This window comes from Eucalyptus grandis, chromosome 8 (genome assembly GCF_016545825.1).
Source record: "Eucalyptus grandis isolate ANBG69807.140 chromosome 8, ASM1654582v1, whole genome shotgun sequence".
Lineage (NCBI taxonomy): Eukaryota > Viridiplantae > Streptophyta > Magnoliopsida > Myrtales > Myrtaceae > Eucalyptus > Eucalyptus grandis.
In genome coordinates, this window is record NC_052619.1 from 19,711,973 (window position 1) to 19,733,808 (window position 21,836).

The 21,836-nt window shown below is 41.0% G+C and overlaps 1 protein-coding gene across 1 annotated transcript; it reads right to left on the reverse strand.

Moving 5' to 3' along the window:
- Window positions 1-554: 554 nt before the first annotated feature.
- Window positions 555-19,739, reverse strand: LOC104457090 (glutamine--fructose-6-phosphate aminotransferase [isomerizing]-like). The gene is made up of 3 exons (XM_039299503.1): window positions 19,661-19,739; window positions 19,416-19,581; window positions 555-1,024 (listed from the first exon to the last, which is right to left on the reverse strand). The coding sequence occupies exons 1-3, from the start codon at window positions 19,705-19,707 to the stop codon at window positions 890-892; spliced, it is 348 nt and encodes a 115-aa protein (XP_039155437.1). The 5' UTR covers window positions 19,708-19,739; the 3' UTR covers window positions 555-889.
- Between the last annotated feature and the right edge of the window lie 2,097 nt (window positions 19,740-21,836).

The following is a 21,836-nucleotide window of genomic DNA, read 5'->3' on the forward strand; positions in this document are numbered from 1 at the left end:
TGCTTCTGTCTCCATAAAGAAATAAATATGCGGTGACCATCAAGCGCTCTATAAAGTAGGAAAACTAGACAACTTTCGTTTGTCCTCCAATGAGTGAAGCAGAAGATGAATGTAAAAGTTTCGTGGACATGGGATGAAAGTCATAGTATGCTATCTTATGTGTGATGTCCCCAACCCCGTCGCATTCACTGCAAGACGACAGTTTGACTATAATGTCACCCTCATTCGGTCTAGGTTCATCAAATTGCCTAAGAGTGGCAAGACAATAACAGAATAGCTCGACAATCTGCTAGTGCAGTGCTCAACCACTCCATTATGAAAAGGAAGATTTGCCCCTACTCTAATGCATTAGTATTTTCCCTGTTCTAGTAGCCCATCTTTCTATATGATTACTTTGATAATCGTTCTATACATTGGATGAAGGATAATCTGGAAACTTATTCCAGTTTCCAATGCCGCTCGGCAGTTGTCCCACAGAAATGTCCGAGGTTTCCCTGCCTCCACTTCCCACCATGCGGCTCTTACCTTTATTGTTCCCGTGCTGCTCAAAATATCAAGGGAAACCAAAGTCCCCTTTTGACACCCACTCTTTTACCACCTTTGTTGCCATCTTCTGTCTTTTGTTCTATAGCTCATTGGCACTTGTTGCTCATCTATCATTTGCTCCAGCTTGTTGTGCCCGAGCATTTCACATCCTCATGATGCTCGCTGCTTCCCTCTCGGTGGCTTCCCTTGCATCGTTGTTGTTCCAAGGCCCCTTTCACTCTTTCCCCTATTTGTTGTTTTCGGCATTGCTTTCCATCGTCCTCTTGCTTGGTCTTGCTTGAAAACTTTACATGTGGGTTCAAAAAAAAAAGATTGTACTTATGTCTGTCCGAGTGTCTCGTTTTCACCGGCTACATGGTGGAAGAGCACGGCCACTTTTGCCTCGTATGGTCGTGGATATGCGCTTTGTGCCGGAAGTGGCAATTGGTCCATGTTGACAGAGCTGCAAATGTCCCAGAGTGCCTGCAACTCGCACACCCTGGAAAGATAAAAAATGAGTAGGGAAGAAACATATAACAGTGTGTTAGACAAAATAACAGCGCAGTTGGAACTTACGGCTTTGCTTTTTGCTGGTATCTAGTGAGAGTCGAATTGTATCTTGTAACACAATTGACTAACAAATTGAACTCAGGTAACAAAATGTCAAAGTGAGAGACCACAAACAAATGCTTTGGAGGGAGTTGACATGAAGATCTTTCCATTTAAATACACAAGTCCCCACTGTGCCTACAGAGCGGAACGTTTCCATTGTGGAATACAAGCTAATATGCCCATTTAGTCGATTCAACAGACAGTACAAGTAACCTCAAGAGTATTTCCCAAGAAAGGTTTGAACCATGTGGAGTTCAATAACATTTTGACGAAAATCGCCACTCGAGAGACATTTTCACATCAAAAACCAATCTCAGTGAAAAGCAAAATCATGTCTCAGAAACTCAGTTGATTTCATCAATTTTGCACCTTTAATAACCACTTTTTTTGGTTCTCACCACCTGCTCTTTTCCTAGAATAAGCATGCAATTTTCCTCTTCCCTTCACCAGACTCCTTTTGCAGTCATGATGGAGCAAAAGATACTTCAAACAAAGTCCAACATAAAAAGGAGTCTCCGAATTGGTATTACTTGAGGATAGCCGCACCCTCAAGAGTGGTGGCACAAGGGTGGGTGTCGAATGGGGACGCGGTTTTCCCTTGGAATTTCACCTGGACGAGGTTGACCAGCACGAAAGGCGTTGAGATATAATACGCGGAAACGACAGGATCTTGCAACACCAGAAATTTATATGGTTCGGTCCGAGTATCGGTACCTACGTCCACGGGGAGAGTCAGCAGCAAATAATCCACTAAAATCAGAGAATCGGAGTTTACAATCGTTCAATGGCTCAAATGTTTCCCGTACCTAAATTTAACCCAGACCTAAGTGTATAAATAACAACTCCCTTGGTATAAACTCACGGCACAAATTACCGTGAAACGAAACGCTCTACGTACGACTTCGCAAGGCTTCAAGATCTTGCGGATTTTCTTCAAGCGGCGTGGACGTCTTCACGTATGAAGGATTTCGGCGGACGTTGAGCAGCTCCTTCTTCACGACTTGTACGTGTAGCGGCCAAAAGAAAAGAAAACCTCCTGTGATGTCTGCCCTTTTCTTCACGGGCAGGGACTTCTCGCCATAAGGAATTCGGCAGTGCAAGGATTCAAAGGAAATAGGAAACCTGGCCCCCGTGGATAACATCTTTTAGCGACAATTCCGAAAGAAGGAATTCATATACCGTGTGCCCAAATATTTATTTTATATTTCCTTTTTCCAGCGAAAACTCGAGACATAATTTAACAAAAGGCGAGAATGGCATGGAGGGCAATGAGGTCAGGCGAACCTGGGCATTTGTTTGGGGATGACCGCTGGTCGGCATCTGGGTAGGCTTCTGGAGGATCTCGTAGTCTTATCCATGGGAAAAATTGTTTCGTACTGCTGGATTGGATGTAGAAGGTCGAAGTGGCCATGAGTAGCCATGAGAAAAATTGGGACTTGCTGCTGGATCGATGTAGAAGGTCAAAGTGGCCATGGCCATGGAAAATTGGGACTTGGCCGATAAATTGGAAAAATTGGGACTTGGCCAATAAATTGGGATTTATCGGCCAAGTCCCAATTTTTCCATGGCCCATGGAAAAATTGGGACTCGGCCGTTAAATTGGAAAAATTGGGACTTGGCCGTTAAATTGGGATTTATCGGCCAAGTCCCAATTTTTCCATGGCCATGCATGGCCACTTTGACTATGAAAAATTGGCAAATTGACTACGAAAAATTGGGACTTGGCCAATTTTTCGTAGCCAAGTCCCAATTTTTCCTGCATGGCCACTTTGATCTTCTAATCGATCCGGCAGCCAAGTCCCAATTTTTCCCATGGCTACCCATGGCCACTTCGACCGTCTACATCCAATCCAGCGGTACGAAACAATTTTTCCCACGGCAACTTTGACCTTCTTCATCCGATCCGGCCTTTTCCTCCAACTTCGTACAACGTGACCTTTTCCTTATAAAACCCAGAGTTCGGCTTGCCACTTAGAGCCATCTCTCTTTGATCATTTCGATAACCATCCTCTGGATAGGACCACGAGATCCTCCGGAAGCCTACCCAGATGCCGACCGGCGGTCATCCCCACACAAACGCCCAAGGTTCGCCTGATTTCACTGCCCTCCACGCCATTCTCGCCTTTCTTGTTTCCGTGCTGGTCAACCTAGTCCAGGTGAGGTTCCAAGGGAAAACTGCGTCCCCATTCGAAACCCACCCTTGTGCCACCACTCTTGCCGTCTTCTGTCTTCTGTTCTATTGCTCATTGGCCCTTGTTGCTCACCTGTCGTTGGCTCCCAATTGTTGTGACCCAGCGTTCCACATCCTCATGATGCTTGCCGCCACGCTCTCGGTGGCCTCCCTCACGTCGTTGTTGCTCCGGAGGCCCTTTCATTCTTTCCCCTATCTCTTGTCATTAGTGTTGCTTACCATGCTCCTCTTGTCTATTTTCGTCCTGTTCCGTCCTTGCCGACCGGTAGCCCCGTCGCTCTTGCCTTCTACAGTCACGGATGCGCGCGCTTCGTCCCGGAATTCGGACCTGGACCCGGCCCCAGATGTCCTACGGCGTGCCCACCACCAACGCAACCCCGGAAACGACTTCCAGTTCCGCAACTGTGGCTCCATTGACAGCGGCTCGTCCACGGCCGCGAGCAACAATGGTCGACTTGGAGATCTGCAACTCCGCTCAGCAGTTCTCTCCTTGGACTCGGCGTTGGCAACTCCACCCGTGGCGACGGTGGAGGGAGGCGGGGAGGTTAGGCTCGAGATGGCCGGAGACGGGGAGGTTGGGCTCGAGATGGCCAGAGACGGAGGAGAGAGTGCAGATGGGGAAGAAAAGTGAGGACTGAAATTTTTATTTTTTTAATTTTTTTCGCAATTTTGTTTAACTATATATTTTTTTGCCGTAATTTTCTTTAATTAGATTCACGTCAGTATATATGGATCCAATTGTGGTTGGTTTTTTACCGAAAAAATTGTAATTGATTTAAATTGAAAAAATGCACATACCTGCAAACCGTTGAATATTTTTTCCCTGAAAAGTGAAACACAAGTTGGGAAGAGAAATAACAACATCGCGTTGGACATCGATTAGCAGCGCCAGCAGGAGCTTATGGTTTTGCTTTTGTTGGTATCTAGGTAGAGCCAAATCATATATTCGGCAAAAGAATGCTTCAAGTGCCATAATTTTGCACAAAATGACACTTAAGTGCCACAATTTATGAAATGTACATTTAAGTGCTACATTTGAAGAAAAACAGATCATTTAAGTGCCACTCCGACTAAAGTCCGGCTAAAACGCCGATGTGACATATTTCCGGCGAAGCGAGCCCAAAATGACGTCGTTTTGCACGCTAACGTGGCCAAATAATGTAAAAACAGCGTCGTTTTGGGCTGACGTGGTAAAAAATAAGGGAAAAAGCCACCAAAAACCCCAACTTTTCTGAGGTGTGATTTATCCCAAACTTTGTTTTGTGACGTAAAAAACCTCGAACTTTGTAAATTGTGACACATTTACCCCAAACTTTTGTTTTGTGACGTAAAAAACTTCGAACTTTGTAAATTATGACACATTTACCCCATTAATGGTATTTTCGTCTTATTCTTTATGTTTTTTCTTTTTATTTTTTATTTTTTTCTTTCTCTCTTCCCTCCGCCACCATGGCGGAGCTCACGGAGAGGAAGCCGTCACCCGGCGAGGGCTACCCTTGTCGGCGTCGAGCGAGGGTGCCCTCGCCCGTCGCGAGGAGGCCCTCGTCCGACACCGACGAGGGCCGCCCTCGCTGCGTCGGGTGAGGGATGCCCTTGCGGCGTCGGGCGAGGTGCCCTAGCCGATCCGACGAGGGAGGGCCTTGCCGAACGCCGGCGAGGGCGGCCCTCGCCGGACGCCCGGCTTCCCTCCGTCGGCTCCGCCATGGCCGGCGGAGGGAAGAAAGAAGAAGAAGGAAAAAAGAAAGAAAAAAGTTTTTAAAAGTAAAAAGACCAAAATGTCCCTATGATTTAGGGTAAATGTGTCGCACAAATGAAAGTTCTGGATTTTTTGTGTCACAAATAAAAGTTTGGGGTAAATGTGTCACAATTAGCAAACCAAATTTTTTACGTCACAAATCAAAATTTGAAGTAAATTTGTCACTATAGGCAAAATTTGGGGTTTTTGGTGGCTTTTTCCCAAAAAATTATAAAAATTAATTAAATTAAATTTAGTTAAAATATTAAAAAATAAATATTAAAAATTAAATTTAGTTAAAATACTAAAAAATAATAATTTAAAATTTTAAAAAATTTAGAAAAATTTTTTAAAAAAAAAAAAAAAAGGGAAAGGGGGGAGGTGGTTGAGGATCGACCCTCGGGCCGCCGCCGTAGAAGGGCGGCGACGGCGGGGGATGGTCGGTCGGGGTCGCGGCCAAGGGCCGCCGCCCGCCGTGGGTCGCCCTAGCGAGCAACGGCCGGCGAGGCCGCCGCCCGCTAGGGGTCGCCCCAGCGGGCGACGGCCAGGCGAGGGATGCCCTCGCCGGCGTCGGGCGAGGGTGCCCTAGCCAAATCCGATGAGGGAGGGCCTTGCGGACGCCGTGAGGGCGGCCCCCGCCGGACGCCGGCGAGGATGCCGGCTTCCCTCCGTTGGCTCCGCCATGGCCGGCGGAGGGAAGAAAGAAGAAGAAGGAAAAAAAAAAAAGAAAAAAGTTTTTAAAAGTAAAAAGACCAAAATGTCCCTATGATTTAGGGTAAATGTGTCGCACAAATGAAAGTTCTGGATTTTTTGTGTCACAAATAAAAGTTTGGGGTAAATGTGTCACAATTAGCAAACTTCTGAATTTTTTACGTCACAAATCAAAATTTGAAGTAAAATTGTCACTATAGGCAAAATTTGGGGTTTTTGGTGGCTTTTTCCAAAAAAAAATATAAAAATTAATTAAATTAAATTTAGTTAAAATATTAAAAAATTAAATTTAGTTAAAATACTAAAAAATAATAATTTAAAAATTTTAAAAATTTAGAAAAAACTAAAAAAAAAAAAAAAGGGGAAAGGGGGAGGCGGTTGAGGATCAACCCTTAGCCGCCGTCGCCGAGAAGGTGGCGACGGCGGGGATGGTCGGCACGGGTCGCGAGCCAGGGCCGCCCGCCAAGGGTCGCCCTGGCGAGCGACGGCCAGGCGAGGGCCGCGCCGCTGTGGGTCGCCCACGGGCGAGGGCCGCGACCCTCCCCAAATTTGTGGCTAGTGGCAAGGCTCGCACTGTCGCCCCGGATTGGGCGAGGGTCGCGCCCTTGGCCTAGCCGGGCGAGGGCCCGTGACCCTCACCGGATCCGGGCGACGGCTGCGACCCTCGCCCGATCTGGGCCCCCGCCGTCGCCGGCCCTTCCCGGTGGCAGCGCGATGGCCGAGGGCTGATCCCTCGGCCGCCTCCCCTTTTTTTTTTTTTTTTTTTTTTTTTTTTAATTTTTTAATTTTTTAATTTTTTAATTTTTTTTTTTTAATTTTTAATTTTAAAATTATATATATTTTTTAATTTTTAACTAAATTTAATTTAATTAATTTTTTACCACGTTAGCGTGCAAAACGGCGTCGTTTTGGACTCGCTTCGCCGGAAAAATGTCATGTCGGCGTTTTGGCGGACTTTGGACGGATTGGCACTCAAGTGATTCATTTTACTCCGATTTTGGCACTTAAGTGTACATTTCGTGAGTTATGAACTTAAGTGTCCATTTCTACAAAGTTATGGCACTCTAGGGGTCCGCACGTCTCATATATTCGAAGTATGATTAATTAATAGAATGACTTTTTGGGGCTAGTTGTAAAATGAGGGGTTGAAAAGTCAAAGGTAGAGGAAAAAGGTGGAAGCTTCAATAAATAGAGAGAGAAACTGAGAGTTTTCGGGAGAGAGGAAAAATAATAGAGAGAGAGAGAGAAAGAAAGAAAGAAAGAAATGAAAAAAAGAAAAAGGAGGAGATAAAAGGGAAAGAGAGAAGGAAAGAAGGAGAGAGAGGGACGGAGAGAGCTTGCAAGAAAGAAAAAGAAAGAGAGAAAGAAGAAGAGGAAGAAGAATAAGAAGAAGAAGAAGAAGGGAAAAGAAGAAAAGGGTTTCGCGCATTCTCGCCATGGGAACCTTGCCAAGTCACCTCAACTACGTAATGCAATGCCGGTAAGTGCTCGTGCTCCCCATTCGTTAAATCGGAGTAGTTTTGGGCTTAAGGACTGAAATTTGGAATTTTGGGAAAAATTGAACAACGAAATCCGATTTTTGAGTCATTGAGCTGCGGATTTTTGTAGAAATGATAGTTTAGGATGTTGTGGAGTTGTAGGATTTTACGGATCATGATTTGAGCTTATGATTTGCTCGAAACAAAATTTTAAAGTTTATTGCGCATGATGAACAGTGTGCGACTAGGACTTGAGGGCCATAATTTGTTGGTTTTTGGCTTGATTTTGGATCGAATAAATTAGGGTTCTTGTAGTATGTTAGAAAGTTTTTCTATTGACTATAAGTACACTTGAAACAGGATTCCACGAAGAAAGTTATGATGTGACCAAATTTCACGCTTTTTGCGCTCAAGTTCCACGCTCAAGTTCCGTGTTGCGGACAGCTTAAATGATCGCTTTGGATATGCTGTTATTAATGCATAGGTGTTGTTTTATCAATGAATAAGCATAATTTAGTTTAGTCGTTAGTTGGAGAGTAGCATATTATTTGTTTTAATATCGTTTTTGATTTATTAATTGGAATACGAGTGCGTTGGCTCGAATAACCACATAAGTTAATTTTTGGCTTTCCCAGATGAGTTGTGTCATCTCTTCTAAGAATTTATAAGCTCATGTCTTTAAAATGATAAATGATTGATATTTTATGAGGTATGAATAAGCATGTTTGTTGCATAAAATTTGGATTGGGCATTTACTATGTTTTAGTATTTAAGAGTAGTAACTTTTTGGTGGAAATAACGAAGTTGAGAAGTATTACGTGTTTTTGGTTTGTGAAACATTTTTACGAAAAGCTCGACTTTGAGAAGGTTTGTAGAATGTTGTATAGATATCGATTTGTGATATGAAAAGTATTTTCAGCGAATAAGTTGAGTTGCGAATTTTTTTGGTGATATATGAAATGATTTATGGATTTGGTTTTGTGAATTGTGGATGGTGCTGCTCTAGATTGATATTGATGCTCAATATTGCTATGAGCCCAGTGAGAGACTTGTGGGTATGCGCATACAATTCTAAGATATTCTTGTAGGCCGAGCCACTAGCTAATAATAGGTAGAGACCTTGCCAATGGGAGAATCTTGGTCGCCTTGTTACTAAGCGTTGTATCGTGATCATGGTTTGATATTGAACAACAGATTGGTCAATGGAGTGGACCATTGGCATGTGATATGAGTTTGGTAAATAGAATTGACTATTAACATGCGATTTGAGTTTAGTTGTACCATCAACATGTGATTTTTTTTTTTTTGACCCAGGGAACCTCCGTGCACCGCTTCGCGGCGGAGAGTAAACCCTGGGGTAAACTGGGCCACCACCACAGACCCAACACACAGGTAAATCGCACGTTTTGCATTGAAGCAACGCGGACACGGAGTCTCGAACTCTTCCCCCTGCGGATGGGGTACCAAGCCTTAACCACGCGGCCACCGCGGGTGGTGGTATCAACATGTGATTTCATATGAGATAGATTGATGAAATGGACTATTGATGTGTGGCATGAGATTAACCAATGGAATGGACTATTGGCATGTGACTTAATGAGATTGATCAATGGATTTGACCATTGACATTTGTTTTGACGTTATTGTGAAATGAATGTTTCTTGTATAAATGTAGCTATCCTTAAGTATACATAACTTATCCTTTTATTATTTGTTTGTTATATTCTGGATTTTGGTTAAAAGAGTTGTGGTTCGGTTTTGTAAATATGCATAGTGGATGCTCAATCCACTTAGAAGAGATGTACTACTCACTAAGTTGTGGTTGTCCACTCCTCTATTTACCAATCTTTTTCAGGTTCCTTAGCTAATGATAAGTAGTACGATTCCACCCCTCTATTTACCAATCTTTTTCAAGTTCCTCAGCTAATGATAAGTCGTACGAGAGTGATATCAATGATGGGACTTTTAGGAGTTGAATTTTGAGAGCTTTAAGGCTGCATCATTCGGGTGGAAGGACAGCCATGTCATACTCCATTTATGATGGTTTCGGTATGTGATACAAGTTGACATTGAAATTTTTTCCATTCGAATACACGAGGCCTCTCCATGTCTGCAAATTGGACCATATATGGATTTATATATCATACTGACAAAGGAAAACATGATACAATTTGCCTTCGACTATATTTCTGAAGAAAGGTATGAACCAGGAGTTATATGGATTTATATATCATACTAACTAAGGAAAACATATACAATACAATTTGCCTTGGACTATATTTCCCAAGAAAGGTATGAATCGGGAGTTAACTTGCATTTTGATGATTGAAGCGACAATCACCACTCGAGAGACACGTTCAATGGCAAAAATAGATCTCAACGGTCTTAGTTTCTTGATTGATTCCATCGATCTTGCACATTTAATAACCCGCATTTTTTGTGATACAATCTTCCTCTTCCAACATCCACCAGACTCGTTACATCTCATTGTGCAGCACAAGATACATCAATCAAAGTCCACCATAAGAAAAATGAGTTCCCTTCTAAAAGCTAAATACGATGCCAATATTTTTGGCAATAGAACTTTTTCTAGACCTTTAAGATGAAGGCATTAATGAACAACATATTGCTCTAAGTTGCATAGCCACATGGTGTAGTATAGGGGCTTTAAAAGAAAATAAAATAAAAGAAAAAGAAAGAGTTTAAAAAGTCAAAAAAAGGAAGCTAAGGGAGAACCTGTGGAACCTTCTACCGTTTTAAAGAGAGGAGAGAAGGAGGTCTTCAGCAGAAACGAAAAATAGGGGAATGAAAGAAACAAGGGAGAAGAGAGAAAGAAGAGAAAGGAAAAGGGGAAAAGGAAAAAAAAAAAATTTGGCGCGCTCGTGATCCGAACGCCTCATCAAGCCGACTCAAGTGTGTTTTGCAAGGTCGGTAAGAAATTGAAACCTTTAATCACTTACTTGAAGCAATCGCCGCAAATAGGGCTCGAAATTTGGATTTCTTGTATATTTGTGCGGCGAAGCCCGATTTTTGAGTCGTTGAGCTGTATATTTTTGTAGAAATTGTACTTTTGGATGTTGTGAAGCTATAGTATTTTATGGATCATGATTTGAGCTTACGGTTTGTCCAGAACGGAATTTTGAAGTTGGGGGCGCATTCTGGTACTGTAGCGAACAATAGCTTCGAGCGTTTTTTTTTTTTTTTTCGATACTATTTTGGGGCAGCTGAGTTGGAGTTGTTGTTGTACGTTAAGAGAGCTTTCTAAAGACTATAAGACGGCTTGAAACGGATTTTTGTGTAGGAAGTTATGGCGTGACAAAGTTGGCGCATGGGTTGCACCGAGTGGGAAATGATGGGTTTCCACTAAATGAGAGCTTTTGTGGCGCATAGGTGTCGTTTTATTGACAAATAGGCCTAGTATAGACGAGTCGTTATGCGAATATCCTTTTTACTCGGCCTTTTGATATTTTTTTTCCGTTAAATTGTTAGGAATCCGAATGCGTTGGTTTAAGAGAGAGTGTTAGTTGATTTTTGGCTTTTCCCAGATGAGTGACACTATTTCTTCTTTATATTTTAAACTCATGTTTTGAGAAACGTAGTGGATTAAATACTCTATGAGTTGATAAAAAACATATTTTGTTGCATAAAACAAGATCAAGCTATTACTGCCATTTTTGTTGTTCAAAGGGAGTTATATTCTGACTTTGATTTGAATGGTTGTTTGAAGAAGGATTTGTGAAATTCTTTGTTAAAGAATCTTGAAATGTTTTGGAGAATGCTTTGATATTTATATATCAAATTTTGAGTTGTGATATGACTTCCTTTCTGATGTTGGATTAATGGATATTGTGATTGGTGGTTGGTGCTCAATGTCTCCGTGGACCCTGAGGAGTGTGTGAGTATGCGCATACTATTCTAGGATATCCTTGTGGGCCGAGCCACCGGCTGATAATAGGTGAAGACTTTGCCAAGGGGGAAATCTTAGTCGCATTGTCACTGGCATTACGCGTGACCATGGTTAGACATTTGAGCATAAATTGGTCAATGGAGTGAACCATTGACGTGTTATTTGAGTTTGGTCGATGGAATGAACCATCGATGTGATTTGATGAGATTAATCAATGGAATAGACCATTGATACATGTTTATGAGATTGACTAATAAACTAGACAATTTGTATCTTCGATATTTGAGTTATGATTATGTATTTGAATTATGTTTTAAATGTGTATAGTAATTTCTCGATCCGCTTAGAAGAAATGTGTTACTCACTGAGCCGTGGTAGCTCACTCCTTTCTTATACTTGTTTTTCAGGTTCTTCAATGAATCGCGAGTAAGCGTGAGCGTTCGTTCGGGGAGGACTTTTGTGGTGGAAAATTTTTGGTATGACTTGTGCATAGTTAATAGGTTTATAAGTTAGTCTTTATAGAAGGTTTATGTTTTGATTTTTTTGTAGATTATAGATATACTATGATATTGTAATCAAGTGCCCCTTTTTGTCAAATATATATATGTGGATGTATATATGTTGAAATCGGGTTGAATTTTGGTTACATTGAGGCTACGTCCTTTGGTAAAAGGACGGCCGTGTCATGCCCCTTTTTCTTGTGAATCGGGGTGTGACATTTGTTGGTAAGAGCTTAGGTTTTGATTTGTTTGGGTAAATAGGGGACGATGTGAGATTGTGTGATAGATTTTTTTAATGCGTTAGCCTTTTAGATATAGAGTTATAGCTCCATTCTTGGATTCAGGTGATCATGCGTGACTGGGAGACACTTGCTTCGCTTCGTAGAAATAGTAAAGGCAAGCAAGTTGTCGCCCCTGATGCTAGAGACATGCCTCAAGCTTCTCGAGGTGCGTCTTTAAGGAGGAGATGAGAGGATCGGCGTGATGGAAATCCTAACTCTCATGAAGTCAGGGAAGTTAACCCACGGTTGTTTTCCCCAACGGACTTTGAGCAAGCCATGATTCATTGGTATCGTCAAACAAAGGAATTAAGTGGAGATGGAGCAACTAGCTCATACACCTTTGCCCAATTCAGAGAGGCGAAACCACCCACTTATGACGGGAAAGCTGATCCTCTTGCAGCTGAGCAGTGGACTAGAAAGATCGAGGGGATCTTTGAAGCATAAGGTGTTCCCGAAGACAAGAAGGTTAACTTTGCTTCTCGATACTTAGAAGGCGAGGCAGAGCATTGGTGGGAGGGAATGAGGCCAGCTCTTGGAGATAGGGGTGGTGTTATAGCTTGGGAGGACTTTAAACAGGTTTTCGACACCCAATTCTTCCTAGTGTCATTTCAGGCAAAAATGAAGAGTGATTTTATACACATATCTCAAGGCGACTCCACGGTTTTGGAGTATGCAGCCCGCTTTAATCAGATGAGTAGATTTGCTGAGCAATATGTATCTCATGAGCAAGATAAGGCTGATCACTTTTAGAGGGAGCTTCGATATGAAATTGGTTCGGCACTCACACCTCTAGCATTGACATATTATAAAGACGTGTTGTGCTATCAAAGTGGAACAAAAGATTTTGGAGCGTGACGAGCAAGGTGTACCTCAACATAAGAAGTTGAGATCCACGGTCTATCAGGATAGCGACACTGGTGGTAGCGGAAAGAGGAAAGCTTTTAACTAGATAGGAAAGCCTAGAATTCAAAATAATCCAAGCCCTTGTACTACTTGTGGGAGACGACATAGCAGTCCTTATTACTGCAAGAGAGGAGTATGTTTCACTTGTGGAAAAATGGGACATATGGCACGTGATTGTCCAACACAGAAGAATATAATAGAGTATGTTTTGTATATAGGCAACCTGGACATCGAGCCTATACTTGTTCTATGAGGAAGACCGCCCCTCCAGTTGATAGGCCACAAGAAGGCCATCAAAGGCAAAGGATGACTGGGAAAGTTTTTACGATGACATGAGAGAATGCGGCAGCTTCTAATACAGTTATTGCAGGTAATATTTATATTGCCTCACAACCTGCTTATGCATTGTTTGATCTCGGTGCCACGCATTCATTTACTTCTGTTGACTTTGCAAAGAAACTTGATGTATTGCCTGAGCTTCTAAAATATGAATTGTGTATTGATACTCCCACTGGTGATTTCTTGATTGCTTATCATGTTTTCAAGAATTATTTGTTGCGAATTGATGATGTACCATTGCCTGTGGATTTGGTGGAGTTAAATATATGGGATTTCGATGTTATTCTAGGGATGGATTGGTTATCAAAATATTATGCCACTGTTAATTGTTATTCAAAGAAAGTTATTTTTCGACCTCCAAATCAACGCAAATTCTCTTTTTCGGGAAGTTATGAAGGCACTTTTCCAAGGTTGATTTCAGCTATGCAAGCAAGAAAGCTTTTGAGAAACAGTTGTTGCGGTTATTTGGCTTGTGTAAAAGATACAAGTAAGGAGCCGGTAAAGCTAGAAAATGTTCATGTTGTCAGAGAATTTCCTGATGTATTTCCTGAAGATTTACCTGGCTTGCCTCCCGATAGAGAGATAGAGTTTTGTATCGATTTAATACCTGGTACAACACCTATCTCTAAGACCCCATATCAGATGGCACCTTCTGAATTGAGTGAATTGAAGATACAACTGCAAGAGCTTTTGGATAAGGGTTTTATCAAGCCTAGTGTATCGCCTTGGGGAGCTCCTGTTCTATATGTGAAGAAGAAAGACGGTAGTATGCGACTTTGCATAGATTATCGAAAACTTAACAATGTGATGATAAAAAATAAATATCCTTTGCCCAGGATTAATGATTTATTTGATCAACTTCAAGGGGCTTAGGTATTTTCTAAGATCGACCTTCGTTCTGGGTATCATCAGTTGAAGATAAAAGTTGATGATGTGCCAAAGATTGCTTTCAGAACAAGGTATGGGCATTATGAATTTCTTGTCATGCCTTTTGGGTTAACGAATGCACATGCGGCTTTCATGGATTTGATGAACAGGGTATTCAGACAATTTCTTGACAGATTTATTGCGGTATTCATCGATGATATTTTGGGGTATTCGAGGAGTTTAGGAGAACATGAACAATACTTTAGAGTTGTTTTACAAACTTTGCGTGAAAAGAAGTTGTATGCTAAATTTAGTAAGTGTGCCTTCTGGCTTGATCATGTAGAATTCTTGGGTCATGTAATATCAAAGGATGGTATCTCAGTTGATCCAAAGAAAGTTGAAGCAGTTATTCAATGGAATCGCTCTACCAATGTCACGAAGGTAAGAAGTTTTCTTGGGTTAGCAAGTTATTACAGGAGATTTATAGAAGGGTTTTCTAAAATTGCCAGTCCACTTACTTGCCTAACCCAGAATGGAGTTAAATTTGTGTGGTCAGATCAATGTGAGTGTAGTTTCCAAGAGTTGAAGAGGCGATTGGTGTCAGCTCCCATATTAACTTTGCCTTCAGGAACTGGTGGCTTTACAATTTATTGCGATGCATCTAAGGAAGGTTTAGGTTGTGTTCTTATGTAGGATGGTAAAGTTGTGGCATATGCCTCTAGACAGTTGAAGGCTCATTAGAAGAACTATCCTACTCATGATCTAGAGTTGGTGGCGGTTATGTTTGCCTTAAAAATATGGCGGCACTACTTATATGGTGAAAAATGTGAAGTCTTTACCGATCACAAAAGTTTGAAATATATTTTTACTCAGAAAGAACTTAACATGAGGCAGAGGAGATGGTTAGAACTTCTAAAGGATTATGACTCATCTATCAATTACCATCAAGGTAAAGCTAACGTGGTAGCCTTGCTCACTTTTCAAAAGCCTATTTTTGAAGATATGAGAAAGCAAGACCTGGAGGTTTTGGTCCATCAGCTTGGTGCTCAATTAGCTAATCTTCGAGTACAACCGACATTGATTGACAGAATCAAGGTTAAACAAAATGAAGATCCTCAATTGGAGAAGATCAAAGAAGGTGTAGAAGTTAAGAAACAAGATAACTTTAGTATCCATGTAGATGGGTCATTGAGGTTTTGTGGTTGATTATGTGTTCCCAATGATTTAGAATTGAAAAATGAGATATTACAAGAAGCTCATAGCACTAGATTCTTGATTCATCCAGGGAGCACCAAGATGTACAGGGATTTGAGAGGAAATTTTTTGTGAATCAATATGAAGAAAGATATTGTGAAGTTTGTCGACCAATGTCTAGTTTGCCAGCAAGTGAAAATTGAGCATCAGAAACCAGGTGGCCAGCTACGCCCACTTGAAGTACCTAAATGGAAGTGGGAGCATATTACCATGGATTTCATCGTCGGCTTACCGAGAACGCCTAGTGGTAAGAATGCCATATGGGTAATTGTTGATTGATTGACTAAATCTGCACACTTTTTGTCTTATCGATTTGGTCTTTCACTTGAAGACATGGCGAAGCGAAATGTCAATGAGATAGTGAGACTTCATGGAGTTCCAGTGAGTATTGTTTCCGATAGAGATCCTAGGTTTGTGTCCAACTTTTGGAAGAGTTTACAAGGGGCGTTAGGTACTCAACTCAACTTTAGCACAACTTTTCACCCATAGACAGATGGTCAGTCAGAAAGAACTATTCAGACGTTAGAGGATATGCTACAATCTTGCGTTATTGACTTTGGTGGTTTGTGAGATGAACATTTACACTTGGCAGAGTTTTCTTATAATAACAGCTATCATTCCAGTATTAAAATAGCTCATTTTGAAGCTTTGTATGGGTGTAAATGTAGGACTTGCTTTTGCTGGGATGATGTTGGTGAGAAAAGAATAACCGACCCTGAATTTATACAATAATCATAAGAGAAAATCAGACTCATTTGAGAGCGTTTGAAAACAGCACAAAGCCGTCAAAAAAGTTATGCGGACCTTAAGAGGCGCAAAGTAGAATTTAATGTAGGAGACCATGTATTCTTGAAAGTTTCTCCTATGAATGGCGTCATGAGATTTGACATGCGTGGTAAATTAAGCCAAAGGTACGTGGGACCATTTTTGATATTAGAAAAGATTGGTGAAGTTGCTTATAAGCTAACTTTACCTCCAGCATTATCCAGAGTCCATAATGTGTTTCATGTATCCTTATTACGAAAATATGTGTCAAATCCTGATCACGTATTGGATTTTACACCATTGAAGTTGAGAGAAAACTTAACGTACGAAGAGCCGCCCATTCGTATTATCGATAAGAAGGATTAGGTGTTGCGACGACGCATTATTCCTTATGTGAAGATCCAATGGAAAAATCACAGAGAGAGAGAGAGGCCACTTGGGAACTCGAGGAAGAGGCAATGCGCAAATACCCTCGCTTGTTTCATGATTGAGGTGCTTGTAAATTTCGAGGACGGAATTTTTTTTAAGGAGGGGAGAATGTAATACATGGGCTTTAAAAGAAAATAAAATAAAAGGAAAATAAAGAGTTTGAAAAGTTAAAAAAAAGGAAGCTGAGGGAGAACTATGGAACCTTGTACCATTTTAAAGAGAGGAGAGAAGGAGGTCTTCAGCAGAAACGAAAAACTGGAGAACGAAAGAAAACAGGGGAGAAGAGAGAAAGAAGAGAAAGGAAAAAGGAAAAAAAGGAAAAAAATTTGGCACGCTCGTCATCCGGATGCCTCATCAAGCCGACTCAAGTGTGTTTTGCAAGGCCGGTAAGAAATCGAAGCCTTTAATCACTTACTTGAAGCAATCGCCGCAAATAAGGCTCGAAATTCGGATTTCTTGAATATTTGTGCGGTGAAGCCCGATTTTTGAGTTTTTGAGTTGTATATTTTTGTAGAAATGGTACTTTGGGATGTTGTGAAACTATAGCATCTTACGGATCGTGATTTGAGCTTGCGGTTTGTCCGGAACGGAATTTTGAAGTTGGGGCGCATTCTAGTACTGTAGCAAATAATAGCTTCGAGCCTTTTTTTTTTTTTTTTTTTTTTTTTTTTTTTCGGGTACTGTTTTGGGAGGCTGAGTTGGGATTGTTGTTGTACGTTAAGAAAGCTTTCTAAAGACTATAAAACGGCTTAAAACGGATTTTTGTGGAGGAAGTTATGGCGTGACAAAGTTGATGCATGGGCTGCACCGAGCGGGAAATGATGGCCTAGTATAGACGAGTCGTTATGCGAATATCCTTTTTACTCGGCCTTTTGATATTGTTTTTCCGTTAATTGTTAGGAATCCGAATGCGTTGGTTCGAGTGAGCGTCATAGTTGATTTTTGGCTTTTCCCAAGTGAGTGACATTATTTCTTCTTTGTATTTTAAACTCATGTTTTGAGAAACGTGGTGGATTAAATACTCTGAGTTGATAAAAAGCATATTTTGTTGCATAAAACAAGATCGAGCTATTTCTGCCATTTTTATTGTTCGAAGGGAGTTATATTCTGACTTTGATTTGAATGGTTGTTTGAAAAAGGATTTGTGAAATTTTTTGTGAAAGAATCTTGAAATGTTTTGGAGAATGCTTTGATATTTATATATCAAATTTTGAGTTGTGATATGACTTCCTTTCTGATGTTGGATTAGTAGATATTGTGATTGGTAGTTAGTGCTCAATGTCTCTGTGGACCTTGAGGGGTGTGTGGGTATGCGCAAAATATTCTAGGATGTCCTTATGAGCCGAGCCACCGGCTAATAATAGGTGGAGACCTTGCCAAGAGGGAAATCTTGGTCGTCTTTTCACGAGCGTTACACGTGACCATGGTTAGACATTTGAGCATGAATTGGTCAATGGAGTGGACCATTGACGTGTTATTTGAGTTTGGTCGATGGAATGAACCATCGATGTGATTTGATGAGATTAATCAATGGAATAGACCATTGATACATGTTTATGAGATTGACTAATAGACTAGACAATTTGTATCTTCGATATTTGAGTTATGATTATGTATTTGAATTATGTTTTAAACGTGTATAGTAATTTCTTGATCCGCTTAGAAGAAATGTGTTACTCACTAAGCCGTGGTAGCTCACTCCTTTCTTATACTTGTTTTTCAGGTTCTTCAGCGAATCGCGAATAGGCGTGAGCGTTCGTTCGGGGAGGACTTTTGTGGTGGAAACTTTTTGGTATGACTTGTGCATAGTTAATAGGTTTTTTTTTTTTGGTAAAGATGCATAGTTAATAAGTTTATAAGTTAGTCTTTGTAGAAAGTTTATGTTTTGATTTTTTTGTAGATTATAGATATACTTTGATATTGTAACCAAGTGCCCCTTTTTGTCATATATATATATATAGATGTATATATGTTGATATCGGGTTAAATTTTGGTTACGTTGAGGCTACGTCCTTTGGTAAAAGGACGGCCGTGTCATGCCCCTTTTTCTTGTGAATCGGGGTGTGACACATGGATTGCTCTAAGTTGCATAGTCACTTGAATCTAAGTTGTAGCCGTTGTTGTTATGTCAATCATGATATAATGTTCAGGTACCATGAGTACAACACTTCGAGGTAGATTGACAGATAAATGCATAACAAGCGGCGAACGCGCAAAAAGGTGGGTTTTAATGGTTTTTCCTAATTGATCATAAATAAAGATTTTGTAGGGGTTGCCATTCAATGAAGTACAAGTGACCAGTAGAATGTACACTCAGCATCAGAAAGATGCTTTACATTCTCATGACATAATCCGTTTCACCGCCGGGTAACATAATTAGAAGAAATCTGTTAGTGGGCTTCTACTCTGTTCTCACACTCTTTGCAAGGTTTTTACGCCGGTCGACATTGTATCCTCTTAGAACCGTGAGATGACATGCCAACTGGACCCCAAATGTTAAAAGTTATCTCATGCCCGACGAATTAGCGAAATCTACTAAAATGAAACAGGCTATTTGATAGCACGAACCGGAATGTGAAAATAATGTCTAAGCAATGAGTAAATAAACAAATAAAAACAGCAAAATGTTAAGGCTCATTCAATAAAATTTATTTCCTTTGTTTTTGTTGAGATGTAAAAAGAGACTCTCTTTTAGAACTAAAGGCCAAATAGTAGAGAGAATTTTGGCACTCTTAATTGAAAAACAACAGCGAGAGCATAAAACAAATCAAGGAAACAAAAAGCTAGATGTTCCCATCCAGCTCCACCTCATCTACATCATAGCTTCATCTTCAGCAAGTTATAATGCGTTTAGTAGAATAGGAAAAAAAGATGTTTCATCTTGGCAATCATAGAAAACTATTGGAAGTACTCTGTACCTGCAAAGGAACTATATTGACTACAGGCTGAAGACAGTCCACCTGAGGAACTTCAATGACTCTACATGCTCTACCAAGAGACACAGCTGCAGCATCCCCCCTCGAGCACATGACAATTAGGCATCCTTTGCGGGCATGGAGTTGCTGAATAACTGATTGTTGCTTGCCGTTAACATTGACACCTTCAGCTTTAAAATAAATAGAGATTTCATGGATGCGAGTAAACCTGTACAACAAAAGCTAACCTGAAGCAAGCATCATGAGTAGCAATCACTACAATGGGAAGACTCATCCACTAGAGCCAGAGGACCTGTTTCATTTCACTGGCAAGTACTCCTTCACTGTGTATCCATGCCACTTCCTTTACTTCAAAAGAACCTTCCAAAGTTGTAGCATAATTGTATCCTTTGCCAAACATTGGAAGTGACTGCTCTGCAATCAGTAGCTTAGCAAGATCTTTCATTTCCTGGTCGAGCTTCAGCACCTCTCTACTTTGTCTACGAGACATTAAGAAGGCATTTAATATTTCATACAAACAATTTATCAACATAAGTATAGACAGAAAAGGCACATCCAACAGAAGTTCAGAAATTGTGAAGGTGAGATAGGAAGTGACACATACTTGGAAGGTAAAAAAGACAATCAATTATTGTAAGAAAGTCTGTGCCGACAAAATGCTTACCCAAAGTGATTATTGAAAGCTGTCTGCAATGCTCAGCTTGGGCACAAAACAGGAAATGATTGATGTAGGGATCATAGTTATCAGCCCTCAATTAAGGTGAGATGTTGATGTGAGTATGGCTAGTACAAGGACTTTGAGTTCTATAATGCACTAATTAAGGTGTGAAGCCAAGATCAAGTCTTAAAGAGAAAAGTGTCTCTTTGCTAGTCTGAATATAGCAACGGAGACAGAGACGGAGACAAAGAGGAGTTGAAGTAGAGAAGACATAAGCTTTACTTGAAAGATGTGGTGGCCAAGAATCTGATTGAGCAGGGACCTGATTTTAATGAGGAGCAAAAAGAAGCTACTAAGAAGAAGAGCTGCAGTTAGGAGCAAGAGGAGATGAGAAGGGCATCTTCTGGAAGCTGCGGAGGTTGCAGAGGTTGATGGCGACAAACAGTGATTTTTTGACAGTGAAGAAGAGAGATGATGGTGCACCAGTTGAACGAGGCGATGCTGCAGAATTTCAGCAGAAGCTGGATGTATATTTTGGCAGGAGAGAGGGTTTGGGTGAGAATGAGATGTTTCTGGAAAAGCTCTTTCCATATAAGATGAGGGTTGACGAGGATTACAAGAACAAAGGACATGTCAATGAGGAGGGTTGGATGGGTTGTTGAGGGATAAGGAAGAGATTGAGAAGCAAGAGGATTATAAAACCAATTTCAGGTACGAGAAGAGTGGAGGCAACAGGGTATTTGGTCATTAGAGGAGTTGAAGCACTTGAAGCATTTTTAAAAAAAAGGAGGAGATGAAGCAGAAGCTCGAAGTGTAAGCAGATTGCTGGGATAGGTGAAGACGAGGACTGCCAATTGGATGGAGTTCATCTTGATGATGACTTTGATCCTGAGGAATATGAACGGCATAAAGCAAGTTTTCAATGAGAAGTATCGCAAAGCAGAAGATGTGTGGACCCTGACTTTGGCAGTGATGGAGATGAAGAAGGTGGAGAAATTGATGGAGTCAACCTTGTTGATAACTTTGATCCCAGGAATACGATAGGATGATGAAGCTAGCTCTCGATAAGAAGTATTACAATGCAGAAGATGTGCACCCTCACTCTGGCTGTGATGGAGATGAAGAAGGTGATGAAATTGAAAAACCACACTTCAAGAAAGAAGATGAATTGCTCGGACTCCAGATTGGCTGGGATGAATCAGAGTCCAAGGATGGATTCTTAGCAGCTAGAGATAGAAGCTTAAGACACAAAGTAGATGATGTAGTTGAAGATGCCAGTAATGATGATGAGGAGGAGGAGGAGGAGGAGGAGTCTGATTGCAACCCTGAGGCACATAATGAATGAAGAGACGATATCTTCTAAGGATGGAAAGTGTAAAAGGAAACGGAACTATCATTGCTAAAGAGAGCTGAAGAGGCAATGTTTCGTTAAAGAAGCTTGCTCCTCATAGGGAGAAGGAATGGAGAGTACACGACAATCAGAGGCGCCAGCTAAAACTGAAGTCAAAGGAACTTCGTGAAGAAGGAAGGTCTGATAAATAAAAGAGGCGTAAAGATTGATGTAAGCATCAACTGCTGAAAAGGGTAGCTTGGAAGATGGAAAGTCACTGCAAGTTGAATTAGATAAGGATTCGTGTTAATTGTCAAAGAATGCAAGAAGCAGAAGAGCCAAGCTGACGTTAAGTTGTCGAACTCAAGGCTCATAGGTTATGGGAAAATAACGCCCCCAGTCTAAGAGTTATTCC